This window comes from Pongo abelii, chromosome 12 (genome assembly GCF_028885655.2).
Source record: "Pongo abelii isolate AG06213 chromosome 12, NHGRI_mPonAbe1-v2.0_pri, whole genome shotgun sequence".
Lineage (NCBI taxonomy): Eukaryota > Metazoa > Chordata > Mammalia > Primates > Hominidae > Pongo > Pongo abelii.
The window spans coordinates 47,573,946-47,591,068 of NC_071997.2; the positions used below are offsets into that span (position 1 = coordinate 47,573,946).

Genomic DNA, 17,123 nt, shown 5'->3' on the forward strand with positions numbered 1-17,123 from the left:
GAAAATTTCAAAAAAGTTATAATAACATTCAAAATACTATTATATCTTCTTTATCATGCAAAAGAAGGTCAGAAGGCACCGTACAGATGCCGAAAGTTTCCTTTATGATTTTCTTCCACTGTAAGAGTTTTCCTTAAATAGGAAGAATGAAGAAATGTTATATTTCCCAAACTCATTATGCAACCTTATAGAAAATGACTTTGCTTCTATTCTTATGAGTTAAAAGTATGTTAGCAATGCTATACAAAACAAAATTAAGTTAAAAGAATCAATTAAGTATTTTAATATTATACCTGCATTTTTTTCACAGCATCTTGATGCTCAAGAAACTGAGTAGATGATGTGGCAAAACTTTTTTTTGCTATGCTTACTGGACGTTTAATGATTCCTGCAGTCATTAACTGAAATCGGTTCTGTTCATGTATGTATTCTGGCTGCTTATGATCTTGGTAGACTTTTAGCACTGGCTTTGGGAAATAGAGAGACATGTTAATCTTTATTAACATTTGTATAAACTTGTTTTATTTTTCACTACATTTGGACTCTTTCTGCTGTTGGAAATTGATCTCCTTGGACTAAGGAGATCAAAGATGCAGTCCTAATAGTTAACTACCACCATTGCCTGTCCCTGGCCTATTGCTTGAGTAAGACTTTTCTACCTAGCTTCCATTAATTTTATACTTGAAATTATCAATGAATACTTACAAGAATAAATTACAACAGAAAAGACTCAGAAGTATGAAATCATATACTCCCTAATTGTCCATTACAAACCCCCATCATTTACTAATACTGTTACTATGGGAAGAAGTGCACAATTCTCCCACCAAAATCAAAATCATCAATCACTTCTCATAGCCATAACTTATTGAAGATCTAAAAAAAATAGGTGGCATTATCTTAGGCTATTCAACTGAAAATTATGGCAATAAAACCCCAGCTTTTAACATAATAAAGTGAAGAATTCATTATAATGGCTTTTTGTTACCAAGCATTATGAGTTTATCATAATAGCTACTCTCCCATATACTGGGATAAGAAAAAAAGGCTTGAGATTAAGTAAAGGAAACAGCAGTTAACTTTTCAGTTACATTGCACTTGGTTTTAGATAAAAATCCCTTTTGAGCCACTCACTGAAGAAAGGAAAAGGCTAGCTGTTGCTACAAAGATGAAGGAGAGCTAAGTTATATTATAGTGCTAAAAAGGAATAGAGAACAGGATCACAAGTTGAGAACAAGAAGAAAAAATGTCTGTTTACACAGGGTGACTTCACAGAGACCAAACAATGATCTATAAAAATGATGTTAAGATTAATGCACATTTGGAAAACCCTTCTCTAAAACCTACTGAAATTAATAAGGAAAACAAATAAGCAAATGTTGAGGGATTTCATTACCACCAGATCTGTCTTACAAGAGATCTTGAAGAAAAGCACTAAATACAAAAAGAAAAGTCTATTACCAGCCAATACAAAAACGCACTTAAGTATATAGACCAGTGACACTTTAAAGCAACCACACAAACAAGCCAGTATAATAAACAGCTAACAACACAATGACAGGACTAAATCCACACCTAACAACACTAACCTTGAATGTAAATGGGCTAAATAACCTGTTTGGCAAGTTGGATTAAAAAAGCAAGACCCAATGATATACTGTCTTAAGAGACCCATCTCACATGCAGTAACACCCAGGGACTCAAAAAAAGGGATGGAGGAAAATCTACCAAGCCAATGGGAAACAGAAAAAAGCAGGGGTTGCAATCCTAATTTCAGACAAAACAGACTTTAAACCAGAAAAAAAAAAAAAAAAAAAAAGACAAAAAAGGGCATTACATAATGGTGAAGGGTTCAATTCAAGAAGACCTAACTATCCTAAATATATATGCATGCAACACAGGAGCACCCAGATTCACAAAGCAAGTTCTTAGAGACCTACAAAGTGACTTAGCTCCCACAGAACAATAGTGGGAGACTTCAACACTCAATTGACAGTATTAGACAGATCATCAAGTCAGAAAATTAACACAGATATTAAGGACCTGAACTCAACATTGAACCAAATGAATATGATAGATCTCTACAGAAATCTCCACCCCCAAACAGCAGAATATACATTCTTCTCATTGCCACATCTTCTAAAGTCAACCACATGATCAGACATAAAACAATCCTCAGCAAATGCAAAAGAACTGAAATTATACCAAACATACTCTTAGACCACAGTGCAATAAAAATAGAAATCAAGACTACTGAAATTGCTCAAAACTATGCAATTACATGGAAAATAAACAACCTGCTCCTGAAAGAATTTTGGGTAAATAATGAAGTTAAGGCAGAAATTAAAAAGTTATTTGAAACTAATGAGAACAAAGATAGAACATACTAGAATCTCTGGGACACAGTTAAGGCAGTGTTAAGAGGGAAATTTATAGTACTAAATGCCCATATAAAAAATTAGAAAGATCTCAAATTAACAACCTCCAATCACAACTAAAAGAACTAGAAAAGTGGCAGCAAACCAACCCCAAAGTAGCAGAAGACAAGAAAGAACCAAAATCAGAGCAGAACTGAAGGATATTGAGAAATAAAAAAAATTGAAAAGATCAAAAAATCCAGGAGTTGGTTTTTTGAAGACATTAATAAGACAGATAGGCCATTAATAGCTAGATTAATAAAGAAGGAAAGAGAGAAGATCCAAATAAACACATTCAGAAATGACAAAGGGGATATTATTGCTTACCCCACAGAAATACAAATAACCATAAATGATTACTATGAATACCATATGCACATAAACTAAAAAACCTAGAGGGGATGGATAAATTCCTGGACACATACACCCTCCCAAGATTGAACCAGGAAGAAACTGATTCCCTGAACAGACCAATAATGAGCTCCGAACTCGAGTCAGTAATAGCCTAGCAATGACCAGATGGATTCACAGCCAAATTCTACCAGATGTGCAAAGAAGAGCTGGTACCATTCCTAATGAAACTATTCTAAAAAAAATTGAGGAGGGGGGACTCTTCCCCAGCTCATTTTATGAGGCCAGCATCATCCTGATGTGAAAACTTGGCAGAGACACACACACACAAAAGAAAACTTCAGGCCAATATCCTTGACAAACATTGATGCAAGAATCCTCAACAAAATGCTTGCAAATCGAATCCAGAAGCACATAAAAAACTAATCCATCATGATCAATTAGGCTTTATCCCTGAGATGCAAGTTTGTTTTAACATATGCAAATCAATAAATGTGATTCATCACAGAAACAGAACTAAAGACAAAAAAAACATGATTATCTCACTAGATCCAGAAAAAGCTTTCGATAGAATACAATATTCCTTCATGTTGAACACTCAATAAACTAGGTATCAAAGAAACATACCTCAAAATAACAGCCATATATTACTCACAGCCAACATCACACTCAATTGTTAAAAGCTGGAAGCATTCGTCTTGCAAACCAGCACAAGATAAGGATGCCCTCTCTCACCACTCCTATTCAATATAGTATTGGAAGTCCTGTCCAGAGCAATCAGGCAAGAGAAAGAAATAAGGGGCATCAAAATAGGAAAAGAGGAAGTCAAATTATCCCTGTTTGCAGATGACATGATTCTGTATCTAGAAAACCCCAGTCTCTGCTCAAAAGCTTCTTCAGCTGATAAACAATTTCAGCAAAGTTTCAAGATACAAAAATTAATGTACCAAAATTACTAGCATTCCTGTACATCAACAGCAGTCAAGCCAAGAGCCAAATAAGAAACCCAATCCTATTCACAATTGCCATAAAAAAGAATAAAATACCTAGGAATATTTTAACCAGGGAGGTGTAAGGTCTCCACAATGAAAATTACAAAGCACTGATCAAAGAAATCAGAGATGACACAAACAAATGAAAAAACATTCCATGCTCTCCGTGATAGGAAGAATCAGTATCATTAAAATCGCCATACTGTGCAAAGCAATTTACAGATATAAGGCTATTCCTATCAAACACAAATGACATTCTTCACAGAACTAGAAAAAACTATCTTAAAATTCATATGGAACCAAAAAGGAGGCTGAATAGCCAAGGCAATCCTAAGCATAAAGAAGAACACTGGAGGCATCACGTTACCTGACTTCAAACTATACTACAGGGCTACAGTAACCAAAACCACATGGTACTGGTACAAAAACAGACAAGTAGACCAACAGAAAAGAATAAAGAGCCCAAAAATAAGGCTGCACATGTACAACCATGTCATCTTTGACAAAGCTGACAAAAACAAGCAATAGAGAAAGGACTCCCTATCCAATAAATGGTACTGGGATAACTGGCTACCCATATGCAGAAGATTAAAAATGGACCCTTTCTTTACACCATATACAAAAATTAACTCAAGATGGATTAAAGACATAAATGTAAAACCCCAAACTATAAAATCCCTGGAAGACAACCTAGGCAATACCATTCTGAACATAGGAATTGGCAAAGATTTCATGACAAAGATACCAAAAGCAATTGCAACAAAATAAAAAATTGACAAATGGGATCTAATTAAACTTAAGAACTTCTGCATAGCTAAAGAAACTATGAACAGAGTGAAAAAACAACCTATGGAATAGAAGAAAATATTTGTAAGCTATGCATCTTTGAAGGTCTAATATCCAGAATCTACAAGAAACTTAAACAAATCTACAAAAAAAAAAAAAAAAACAAACAAGCCCATTAAAAAGTGGGCAAAGGACATGAACAGACACTTTTCAAAAAAAGACACAGACATAGCGAACAAGCATATGGAAAAAAGCTCAGTATCACTGGTCATTAGAGAAACGCAAATCAAAACCACAATGAGATACTATCTCATACCAGTCAGAATGGCTATTACTGAAAAATAAAAAAAAAAGAAAAGTAAATTATGGAATAGTCATACAATCAGATACTATGCCACCATTAAGTGTAAAAAGCCAGATGGAGAGTATTGTATTTATTTGTAATATGACAAATAATAAAAAATTAAAATAAAAAATAACAACCATTGTGGAAAGCAGCGTGGTGATTCCCCAAATAGCTAAAGCAGAACTCCCATCTGAGCCAGTAATCCCACTACTGGGTATATACCCAAAGGAATATAAATTGATCTACCATAATGACACATGCATGTGTATGTTCACTGCAGCACTATTCACAATAGCAAAGACATGGAATCAGTCTAAATGCCCATTATTGGTAGACTGGATAAAGAAAATGTGGTATATATACACCATGAAATACTACACAGCCATAAAAAAGAACAAGATCATGTTCCTCAGAGGAACATGGATGGAGCTTGAGGTCATCATCCTTGGCAACAGAAAACCAAATATCACATTTTCTCACTTATAAGTGAAAGCCAAATGATGACAACACATGAACAAAAAGAGAGGCACAAGAGACCCTGGAGTCTACTTGAGGGAGGAGGGTGTGAGGAGGGAGAGGAACAGAAAAAACAACTATTGTGTACTACACTTAGTACCTGAGAGATGAAATAATCTGTACAACAAACCCCCATGACCTTAGTTTACCTATGTAACAAATCTGTACATATACCCCCAAACCTAAAATTAACGTTAAAAAAATTACACATAAAAACACTAGCTGCATCCTGTGTGAAGGTGAAGTTTCACCTATGCAGATCAGGCAACAAAAAGTTGAAAGAGATTATAGTATAACTTAGGTTAAGGGTGAAAATGCAATTTAATTTAGGCAACATGTGTACATTGGATTGAGAAACTGGTTTCCAGGTAAAATATGTGTGAATTAAGTAAAATTATATGTTAAGTATAATTATATGGAAATTAATATACAATTAAATGTAATTATACATATATGTAATTTTTTCATCAACTCCACAACACCACTCACAGGGCCCTATCTCACAGGAATATAAGCACCAATACAAAAGGATAATACAATTTTACTCTACCATTTGAAATACTGGCAAAACAACCTGAATGTCTCAAAAGAGGAGAATGATTTAGTAAATTATGGAGTATTCATACAATCAGATACTATGCCACCACTAAGTGTAAAAAACTAGATGTATTGTATTTATTTGTAATATTTTCATATTACAAATAAATATGAATTTGTAACATGAAAATATTACAAATAAACACAATTACAAATTGTTTCATACATTTGTAAAATTACAAAATTACAAATAAATTTGTATAAAATTGTTTCAGCATGGACAAAGGCAAGAAAGGACATATACTAGATTTCGTCAATGTTAGATGGCATAGAAAAGGGGGTCAGAGATTGGGGAATTTGGAGGTAAGGAAAAAATGTAAAAGAAGAATAGAAAAGAAAGAGAGTAGGAGAAGGAGGGGTAAGGGAAGAGAGAGGAGGAAGAAACGAAGAAGGAAGAGGAGGGGAAAGAAGCAGGGGGGAAGAGGAGAATAGGAAGAAGAAGGGGAAGGGAAAGGGAGAGGAGAAGGCAGTCGAGGGGAGGGAAGTCAATAACAAAAATACATTCTTACCAACTCTATAAAAAGAAGCCAAACTAGAGACACCCACACGTGTGAAATTAGTCACTAGACTATTAAGCTACTTTCTCTCTGCATGGTGAAACTTCAGGTCATTTTCACTTTTTTCCTTGTTATTTTTTAATATTGTAAGAATTATTTTATTCATGTATTATTTATACTGTGCACGTTATGTTAGTATGTAACATACTGCCTCAAACTTAGTAACTTAAAAACTAACATTTATCTTGCTAAAAATTCTGTAATTTAGGCAGAGCTCAGTGGGGACAGCATCAATGCCTCAGCTGGTGCCCACGGGAGTAGAGGCAAGCTGTCCCCACTGAGCTCTGCCTAAATTGCAGATGTCTGTCAGTTGATACAAGGCTGTTGGCTGAGACTTGTTCAGATAACATCTCCTCGGAGAGACCTTTCTAGTCACCCAATCTAAAGCAGTCTCTTCTGAGTCTCTACCACAATCCGTGTACTCTTTTCTTTTCTTTTTTTAGAGACAGGATCTCGCTCTGTCACCCAGGCTGGAGTGCAGTGGTATAAGCACAGCTTACTGCAGCCTCTACCTCCTGGGCTCAATGACCCTCTCCCTTTGCCTCCCAAAGTGCTAAGATTACAGGGATGAGCCCATGCATTTGGCTTATTTTTTAAATAGTTACTATCACTAGGTGAAATTGTTCAGTCTGCTTATTTAGAATTACTAGAATGTCAACATTAATCTTGTCTGCTTTGTTCATTTTTGTTCATTTGCTTTGTTCATTCCTCAGAGCATGGCTCAAACCCTGGCACAGAGTACGCAAATAACAAACTTTTAATATACATGAGTAGATGACATTGGTGACAAATTGAACAACTTTAATCATCAACGGTTAGTGATACACTTTTGTCAAGTGAAGGCAAGTATGTCAGAGAGAAATAGATGTAAAAAGTTTCATATTAATTCCACGGGAGAAAAATGGGAAGGAGGACTTGGTGCCCCACACAACATGTGGTGGCGCAGGCACATTGAACCCTGGGGAAGAGGAGGGCAGCAGTCAGTGCCACATCCACCGTGCAAATGAAGGTTCAGTGTCAAGCCAACAACAATGGTGACTTTGCATTTTGTGTTGATTCCATTTGTATTGGTTTTGTATTTTCTTTGTATTTAAGGTGTCAATTTGTTTATTAACAATTAGAATTAATTCCTAGTGTAATAGTTTTTTCACACAAAGTAACATCAAATAAAAAACAACAAATCAGCATTATGGATCAAGAATGCTTTCCTTGAAGAGAAATCAGTACTCAAACTTAAGTTTGAGAAGCAAAGAAATAAGGATTAATATCCATAATATATTTTTAAAAACTTAAAAATAGATAAGATAAAGACAACTTAATTATTTATTTATTTATTTATTTTTTTGAGATGGAGTTTCACTCTTGTTGCCCAGGCTGGAGTGCAATGGTGCGATCTCGGCTCACCACAACCTCTGCCTCTCGGGTTCAAGCGATTCTCCTGCCTCAGCCTCCCGAGTAGCTGGGATTACCGGCAATGCGCCATCATGCCCAGCTAATTTTGTATTTTTAGTAGAGGTGGGGTTTCTCCATGTTGGTCAGGCTGGTCTCAAACTCCTGACCTCAGGTGATCCACCCGCCTCAGCCTCCCAAAGTGCTGGGATTACAGGCGTGACCCACCACGCCCGGTCCAAGACAACTTAATTTTAAAGTGGACAAAGGTTATGAACAGATAATCCACATATTAAGTAACGTATGTGGTGATGAAAAATGAATAAGATGCAAATTATAACAACAATGTGATGCCATTTTTAACATATCAATGTAGCAAAAATAAAAAAAAAAACTTATAGCAACAGGTTTGGTAAAGATGTGGGCAAACAGGCCCTCTCGTACACTGTAGGTGAAAAGGTAAATTTCTAGAGGGCAATTGGGTAATGTTTTTTGAAATTAAAAATGTATATATGACCTAAAGATACCATTTCTAGGAATGCATCTTGATGTGTATAAAGACAATGTCATTCAACACAGCATTATCTGAAATAGCAAAATAAAAACAAAATAAACAAAACCAAATAAAAGCAAAACAAAAAACAAGAATGAAATTACTTGAGCTCACATCAATATGAGACCAGCTAACCAGTACTATGTTATGGCACCTCTATGCAACAAAATACAGTGTAGCTGTTAGAAAAGACACCTCTATATGCAAGGATTAGAAACATTTCTATATGTTTAAGTGAAATAAACACTTTTGCGATCAGTATGTATTGTATAATCTTAAAACTATCTATGTTTATAGACACAAATATATGTGCAAATACATTTGAATAAACAAAACAGTCTGAAGGGCACACCAGTAATGATGGTAGCTAACGTCTAAAGGTGGAGAGGACAACTTTCACTTTTTAATTTTTTTGCTTTCATGGCTCTTTACATGCATTTATAATTATCCAAGGGCATAAATGGTTTCTAAAAATTAAGTATTTTCAACATGCACACAATTTTTTAAATACAAAGGCATGTACTTTGAAAATAATAAAACTATACAACTAAATATAACGTTTACTAAACTTCTCAGTGTTAAATGGTACCCTAATATCTAAAAGTGCCTAATAGCACACATAGTTAAGTATCTGTATTGTACATAATCCTAGAGAGGACTTATCTGCCTGAAAACTTTGTTCATCACTGTATCCTTCAACTTAAACAGTGCCTAGAACTTAATATTTGTTTAATAAATATTTACCGTATTTACAACTACATAAACAGTTATTATCTTTTAGCTTTTCATTCCTTCTTTGTCAATTCAGAGTCTGGAAATGACTTCCATCCTCCAAAGCAATTTTGCAACTTCCTCTGTGGCTACAGAGGCTAAAACAATGGTTTTTGAACTTACCAAAGGCTCTAGTTTTATAGGCTGCTGTCGTTTTCTTGTCTTCTCCTGAGCTTTTGTAATGTGCCTAAACGTTAGGATTTGTGTATCAGATTCATTTTCTGTGGATGTCACATAACTCAGTCTTCGTTTGGCTTTTATATTATTCAGTCTTGAAAGTGCAGAATTTTCAGCATATTCTTCAATATTTGTGAGGTCAAATTCACTATCTGTGGCCCGAAAAGTCATCCTTACTCCTGAAAAGAATAGGTGAGGAAAAAGAAAATGAAAAGTAGATCAAAAGGACTGGGGAAGGAGGCTACTGGAGAGGGACTTAAGGACTAGGAAGAGTTGAATTCGCTCACTTCCCTCAAATAAAACCCATCAAAGTTACCCCAGTCTTCCCGAACTGAGGACTTGAACCAAAGGAATAAAAAATTAGAAACTGTGCCTAGGCTTCAAGAACCCCTGTAGCTAGGGTGGAACCCAGGAATTTGCATTTCTTGCAAGTTCTTGGCGGATGCTGCTGCTGCTGCTGCTCATCTGGGGACCACACTGGTCTAGATTTGGAAGGACAAAAGGAAATGTAATTAGTATTGAGATCAATGTTTCTCATCTCCTGCGGAATTTGTTCAAAATGCAGCTAATTCTAGTACACGCAGTCTGAAAAATACAGTGTATGTACTCAAGAAGAAACATAGGAAAAAAAAGAATTGAGGGCTAATTTCTTACACAGTGCTTCTGGAGCTTTAACGTGCAGGACAATCACTTGCAGAGCTTGTTAAAATGAAGGTTCTGATTCATACACTTTGAGTAGCAAGGTCCTAAAACACTAGAAATATGAGCCTTTTGTAATGGTCTTGCACTCTGCACCACCACGCACAATTTCACCCCATTAGATGAGTGGAGATACTTCGAAACACCTTCCAAAATAGGGTTAGCACAAGAGGTCTTGAATCAGGTGTCGGCAGACCTAGGTTTATATAGATCAGTGCTGGCCAATAGAAATATGAGAGCTTTGTATGCAATTAATTTTCAAGTAATAGCATTTTTAAAAAAGAAATAGGTAAAATTAATTTTAATAATGTGTTTTATTTACCATATACAAAACATAATCATTTGAACACACAGTATAAAAATTATAGTGATATCTTATGTTGTCTTTTGGTACTACGCCTTCAAAGTCCAGTGTGCTTTTTACATATGAGCACATTTCAATTCAGACTAGCCACACGAGGTCTAATGATTACGTATTTAACAGCGCAGGTCCAGATTTGACCACTCAGCGTGAGATCTTGGACAAGTCTCTTGATATCGCTATTGCTCACTTTCCACCCCTCTAAAATGATGGGCGGATAGGAGATCACTGAAATGCCTTTCCATTGATTTTCTCTGCCTTTTTGAGCCTTTATGTTCTCCGAAAGTCAGGCTTTGTTTCTGGCCCAGAAATCGGAGCCCAGGCCCGGGGGTCGGTTCCCAGGACTCACCAAGTCAGAACAGAGCAATCACCGCCGAGGGTCTCCAGAGAGAGCAATGCCTGGTCGGAGTAGAAAGTACTCGGTAGCGCGGAATGTTTCCTGTTGCGTAGCAACCAGCTGGCCTCTACGGAAGCACTGCGCCACTGAGTAACATGTCGCCAGGCAACGCCTCAACCAGCCACAGCTTTCGGTCCAGGAGCGCGCCAGGCAATCGAGCCAATTAGTGTCTCCGAAACATTTCCTACTTCGCTGATTGTTGGAGAATCCGCACAGCCTGGTTCCTCCTCTGCGCTGGGAATTGAGTACTGCGCCAGGAGGTGTAGGCAGAGCAGCCAAAGGAGGTGGTTAATTCTGTTTGTTTCGTTGCTTATCGAGCACTCACACCCATCTCAATCTCTTACAGGAATTTCTTTTCTGTTTTCCTTCAAGAGGCGTAAGACTGACTTGACGTTCACTTTAATAGAAATTTATCCGAAAGAGTCGAGAATTTCAGGAGAGGAATGTGGGTTGTGTAGACAAATGAGGTCCCACTCTCCAAGGGAGCAACCACTCTGTATCCCTGCCCTACCCGCCGACCTCCTCCCGAGTGTCTTAAGGCTCAAGAAATGTGGCCTCCTCTTCCCTTAAACTCCACTGTGGCCTTCCAACTAATGTCCTTTTCCACTTGGAAGGTAACCTAAGTGTCAGGCATAGGATAAGCCCGTATTACTTGGTTCCCGTGCCCTTTCTACCAAAGCAGACCCTGGAACTTATTCTGGCGTTTAATCTCACTTAAGTTCCCAAGTGACTGTTGCTAATTTTGCATGGAGCGACCCCATCGAAGGCCAGGGACTGTTGCTTACTCGGGATGCCTTATCCCAGTTACTGATCGGGGAAGAAATCCTTTCACCTGTCTTGATGAATCCTTACACCACATGGCCGAGCTCTGGTTTTCAACTTTGTCTCCAAAATGACATAATCATCATTTTCTTTTGCTCTTTTTGGTTGCTCTTTGTTACCTTGATATTTGTTTCTTGCTCTACGTGAAGTTCTTTACATTATTGTACTCACAGCCTGCATCTTCTCAACCTTAACATATTCAGGTATGTATTTGATATGCCGGTATGATTCTCTAAATCATAGATAGAGCTAAAATGGAGATTACAGGTCACATAATCCAACTCCCCTATTTGATTAGTAAGGGAACTGAAGCCCAGAGAAAGCAAGTGCTTTACTCCAGGTCAGGCAGCTAGTTGTGCCACAGACAAAACTAGAATGCAGATCTCCCAATCCCTAATGAGAAACTGGAAACAGCAAGAGAGTAAAGTCAGTTTAGAAAAAAATTAAAAAATTCTGAAAAACTTCAAATGTAGACAAAATAAAGATTAATTTCCCAGAGATGAAAAATACACACAAAACTAATTAGTCAGCTAGTAAAATGCAATCACTGATATAAATTAATAATGGAAAAAGAAATTCAAAGCCAACTCAATACATCGAAGCATAAAGTTATAATAACAAGCAATGTTAGCCACACCCTCAAAATAGATTTCATTTCAGATATGCAGTGAAAATTTTAATCTGTTCCCTTCAAGTTTATGTAATGGAGACAAATCTATTGCTCCTCAATCCTAGACTCCCTTTTTTAGATTAAGGTGGATTGTATACAACTGTTACCATGTGCAGCTGAAAGCACTCCAAAAGCTAAGGAGTGTGTGTGTGTGTGTGTGTGTGTGTGTGTGTGTGAGTGTGGTGAAGTGGGGGTGGGGAGGATTGGAAGACATAGACATATTTTTACAAAGATATTACTATATGAAACACTACTCATCAAATCTCTCCAAGCTTATTTTTTAATGTGGCAAGATGTTATCTTCATTATCAACTGACCACTTACTAAATCAATGTAGACAGCTTTGTGTATAGCCTGCTATTTTTATAGTTCTTATAGATAATTGTTACATTTCATTAGTGTTTCTTATGTGCCAAGTACTGTGCTTTATACTTTGCATTCATTTTCTTAAGTACTGCTAACAAACATGAAATTCCTATTTCATAGCTAAAGAACTAGGTTACAAATGGTTACTCACAAGTTCACATCTTTAATAGTAAAAGTAAATGCAGTTAAAATTTTTTTAGCATTAGGTTAAGATTTATATACCAGGCCATTTGTGATGGGTGCTATTCCACTAATCATTGCAATAACCTTATGTTAGAGGTATTATTATACCTATTCCACGGATAGGAAATTGAGGCTTAAAGAGGTTATGTGACTTTCCCAAGTCACTTCAGAGGTAGTAAGTGGCAGAGCTGAGATACAAATCCAGATCCATCAACTTAAATTTCTATACGAATTTGAGCCCAAGATTATTGAATCATAGAATTCTGCTTCTGGATATATAGTGGAGTATAGCAGGGCTCACAGAAATAAGGGAATCCTCAAGTGTCAAAATAATAATCAGATGAAACCAGAGCAATAAATAACATGGAAGCTGTGGGTGCTGTGGGTACAAATGCCTATACAAAGAACATATAGCTTCAGGGATTAATGCTGAGGAGAAATAGAAGACTAGGCCTTGCTTGAGTCTACATAAAATGGAAGAGCAAACTACAGTTGCCACACACATCTGAGACTGTTGGAAGAATTATCCCCTCAGTAATAGGTTGGACTAGGAAAAAACTGGCAGCGACAAAAACCTACAGGAAAACCAGCATATTTCTACCTGCAGATACAGGTGGAAAAAATTGTTAAAAATATAATAGTCTCCCCCAGGAATTTATGAGTATAGACAAAACTAGTTCTGGGTTTTTCATTTACACTACCTATGTGGTCTGGGGAAAAAAATGCAAGCTACTAGGAAATACTCATGAAGAGAAAGGCATCATCAACTCTGAGTGCTTAGAATTCTCGCAAGTTAGTTTCAGCCAAATATAAATTTACAATTAAAAAAACCCCGAGCATACAAGAAAACAAGCCACTCCAAACAAGAGTTAGCAGAACAAACAAGACTTAAAAGGCAAGCACATTATATATTAGAACTCTTAAATATAGAATGCATAAAATATTTATGAAATGTTCAAGGATAATGACAATATAAAATTTAAAAGTAATTATGGGAATAACATTAGCAAAAATGGTAGAGTAGGGAACTCTAAAAGTCCATCCTTCCACAAAAGTTGTAAGACTTCAGTGACTTTAGAGATTTCAGTAACCACATGTGACAAAGCATACAGTCTTTAAATAATAGTTTACAAAAGTCAGCAACAAACAAATACAACCTACAGCAGGCAGAAACAACAAATTCTTAGAAGGCAGGAGAATCTGATTTCCAGAGTTACCATATTATAATATTCAACATATCCAATATTCAATTTTCAACCAAAAGTATGAAACATGCAAACAAAGAAAGTATGGTCCACTTACAGGAAGAAAAACTTGATTAATTATAAATTAAGATGTTAATTGTAATCATAGGGCAACCACTAAGAAAATAACTTAAAAAAATAGATAAAAAGTGAACCAAAATGATACACTTAAAAAAATCTACCTCATACAAAAGAAGGCAATAGTGAAAGAATTGAAAAATAACATATAGAAAACAAATAGAAAATGTCAAAAGTAAGTCCTTCCTCATCAGTAATTACATTAAATGTAAATTGATTAAACTTATCAGTTAAAAGGCAGAATGAATAAAAAACATGACTCAAATACATATTGTCTATAAGAGACATACTTTAGATTCAAAAACACGGATAGTTGAAATAAAATAATGGAAAAAGGATATTTAATGCATACTCTAAGCAAAAGAAAGCTGCAGTGGCTATGCTAATATTAAACAAAATAGACTTTAAGACAAAAATTGTGATGAGAGATAAAAGTTATGAAAAGAGTCAATCCATCAAGAAGCTAGAACAATTAAAACATATATTCACCTAACAACACAGCCCCAAAATATATGAAGTAATAACCAACAGAATCAAAGGGAGAAATAGATAATTCAACAATAGTAGTTGAAGATTCTAGCTTTCAGTAATGATAGAAAAACTATTGCTGCGGTTTGAATGTGTCCCCTGAAGTTCATATGTTGGAAAATTAATCCTCAATGCAACAGTGTTGAGAAGTGGGGCCTAATAAGAGGTGATTAGGTCAAAATGGAGACCTAATGCAGAGACCTCATGAATGGATTCATGTTGTTTTCTTGGGAGTGGGCTAGTTATTGAGAAGGCTTCTTATAAAAGTGAGTTGGACCCTCTCTTGTTCTCTCATGTATTCTCTTGCCCTTCCATCTTCCATTATGGGGGAATGCAACATGAGGTCCCTTACTAGATGCCACTGGCCTCTCAATTTTGGACTTCCCAGCCTCCAGAACTGTAAGAAATAAATCTTTGTTCTTTATGAATTATCCAGCCTGTGTTCTGTATTCCATTATAGTCACACCAAATTGACTAAGGGACTATAGAAAAGTTTAATAAGGAAATAGAATAATTGAGAAACACTATAAAACAAACAGGCCTGAAAAACATCTATAAAATGTCCCACCCCCAAAACAACAGAAAACACTTTCTTTTCAAGGGCACATGAAGCATTCTCTGGGATAGACCATATGTTAGGTCACAAAACAAGTCTCAATAAATTTTAAAATTTTGAAATCATACAAAATATCTTTCTGAACACATGAAATAAAATCAGAAATACTAGCAAACTGAATCCAGCAGTATATTCAAAGGATTGTACACCACGGGTAAGTATGATTCATCACAGGAATGCAAAAGTAGTTCAACATAAAAAAATCATAAATGTAATACATCATATTAACAGAAGAAGAGGGGAAAAAGACAGCATGATCAACTCAATATATGCAGGAAAAAGCATCTGATAAAAATCCATCACTCTTTCATTATAAAAACATTAAACAAGGAATAGGAACAGCTCCAGTCTATAGCTCCCAGCGTGAGCGATGCAGAAGACAGGTGATTTCTGCATTTCCAACTGAGGTACTGGGTTCATCTCACTGGGGAGTGCCAGAAAGTGGGTGCAGGACAGTGGATGCAGTGCATCAAGAGTAAGCTGAAGCAGGGCGAGGCATCACCTCACCTGGGAAGCGCAAGGGGTCAGGGAATTCCCTTTCCTAGTCAAAGAAAGGGGTGACAGACGGCACCTGGAAAATTGGGTCACTGTCACCCTAATACTGCGCTTTTCCAACAGTCTTAGCAAATGGCACACCAGGAGATTATATCCCGCACCTGGCTTGGAGGGTGCTGTGCCCACGGAGCCTCACTCATTGCTAGCACAGCAGTCTGAGATCAAACTGCAAGGCGGCAGTGAGGCTGGGGGACAGGAACCCGCCATTGCCGAAGCTTGAGTAGGTAAACAAAGCAGCCGGGAAACTTGAACTGGGTGGAGCCCACCACAGCTCAAGGAGGCCTGCCTGCCTCTGTAGACTCCACCTCTGGGGGCAGGGAACAGCCAAACAAAAGGCAGCAGAATCCTCTGCAGACTTAAATGTCCCTGTCTGACAGCTTTGAAGAGAGTAGTGGTTCTCCCAGCACACAGCTGGAGATCTGACAACGGACAGACTGCCTCCTCAAGTGGCTCCCTGACCCCTGAGTAGCCCAACTGGGAGGCACCCACCAGTAGGGGCAGACTGACACCTCATACAGCCGGGAACTCCTCTGAGACAAAACTTCCAGTGGAATGACCAGGCAGCAACATTTGCTGTTCATGAATACCCACTGTTCTGCAGCCTCTGCTGCTGATACCCAGGCAAACAGGGTCTGGAGTGGACCTCCACTAAACTCCAACAGACCTGCAGCTGAGGGTCCTGACTGTTAGAAGGAAAACTAACAAACAGAAAGGACATCCACACCAAAACCCCATCTGTACGTCACCATCATCAAAGACCAAAGGTAGATAAAACCACAAAGATGGGGAAAAAACAGAGCAGAAAAACTGAAAACTCTAAAAATCAGAGCGCCTCTCCTCCTCCAAAGGAATGCAGCTCCTCACCAGCAACGGAACAAAGCTGGAAGGAGAATGACTTTGACGAGTTGAGAGAAGAAGGCTTCAGACGATCAAACTACTTTGAGCTAAAGAAGGAAGTTTGAACCCATGGCAAAGAAGTTAAAACATTGAAAAAAATTAGACGAATGGCTAACTAAATAACCAATGCAGAGAAGTCCTTAAAGGACCTAATGGAGCTGAAAACCAAGGCACGAGAACTACGTGAAGAATGCACAAGCCTCCGTAGCCGATTCGATCAACTGGAAGAAAGGGTATCAGTGATGGAAGATCAAA

At 37.1% G+C, this 17,123-nt stretch overlaps 1 protein-coding gene across 2 annotated transcripts in view; it reads right to left on the reverse strand.

The window, feature by feature from the left end:
• Window positions 1–10,984, reverse strand: part of DNAH6 (dynein axonemal heavy chain 6) — a 325,727-nt gene extending 314,743 nt beyond the window's left edge. The window contains exons 1-4 of one of the 2 annotated variants that reach the window (XM_054547993.1): window positions 10,862–10,984; window positions 10,107–10,206; window positions 9,399–9,934; window positions 294–467 (exon numbers count right to left, since the gene is read on the reverse strand). In XM_054547993.1, the coding sequence (XP_054403968.1) occupies window positions 294–467; window positions 9,399–9,623 (399 nt within the window). In that variant the 5' untranslated portion in view covers window positions 9,624–9,934; window positions 10,107–10,206; window positions 10,862–10,984. The remainder of the gene's footprint in view (window positions 1–293; window positions 468–9,398; window positions 9,935–10,106; window positions 10,207–10,861) is intronic. The other variant, XM_024242264.2, reaches the window with a different exon arrangement.
• Between the last annotated feature and the right edge of the window lie 6,139 nt (window positions 10,985–17,123).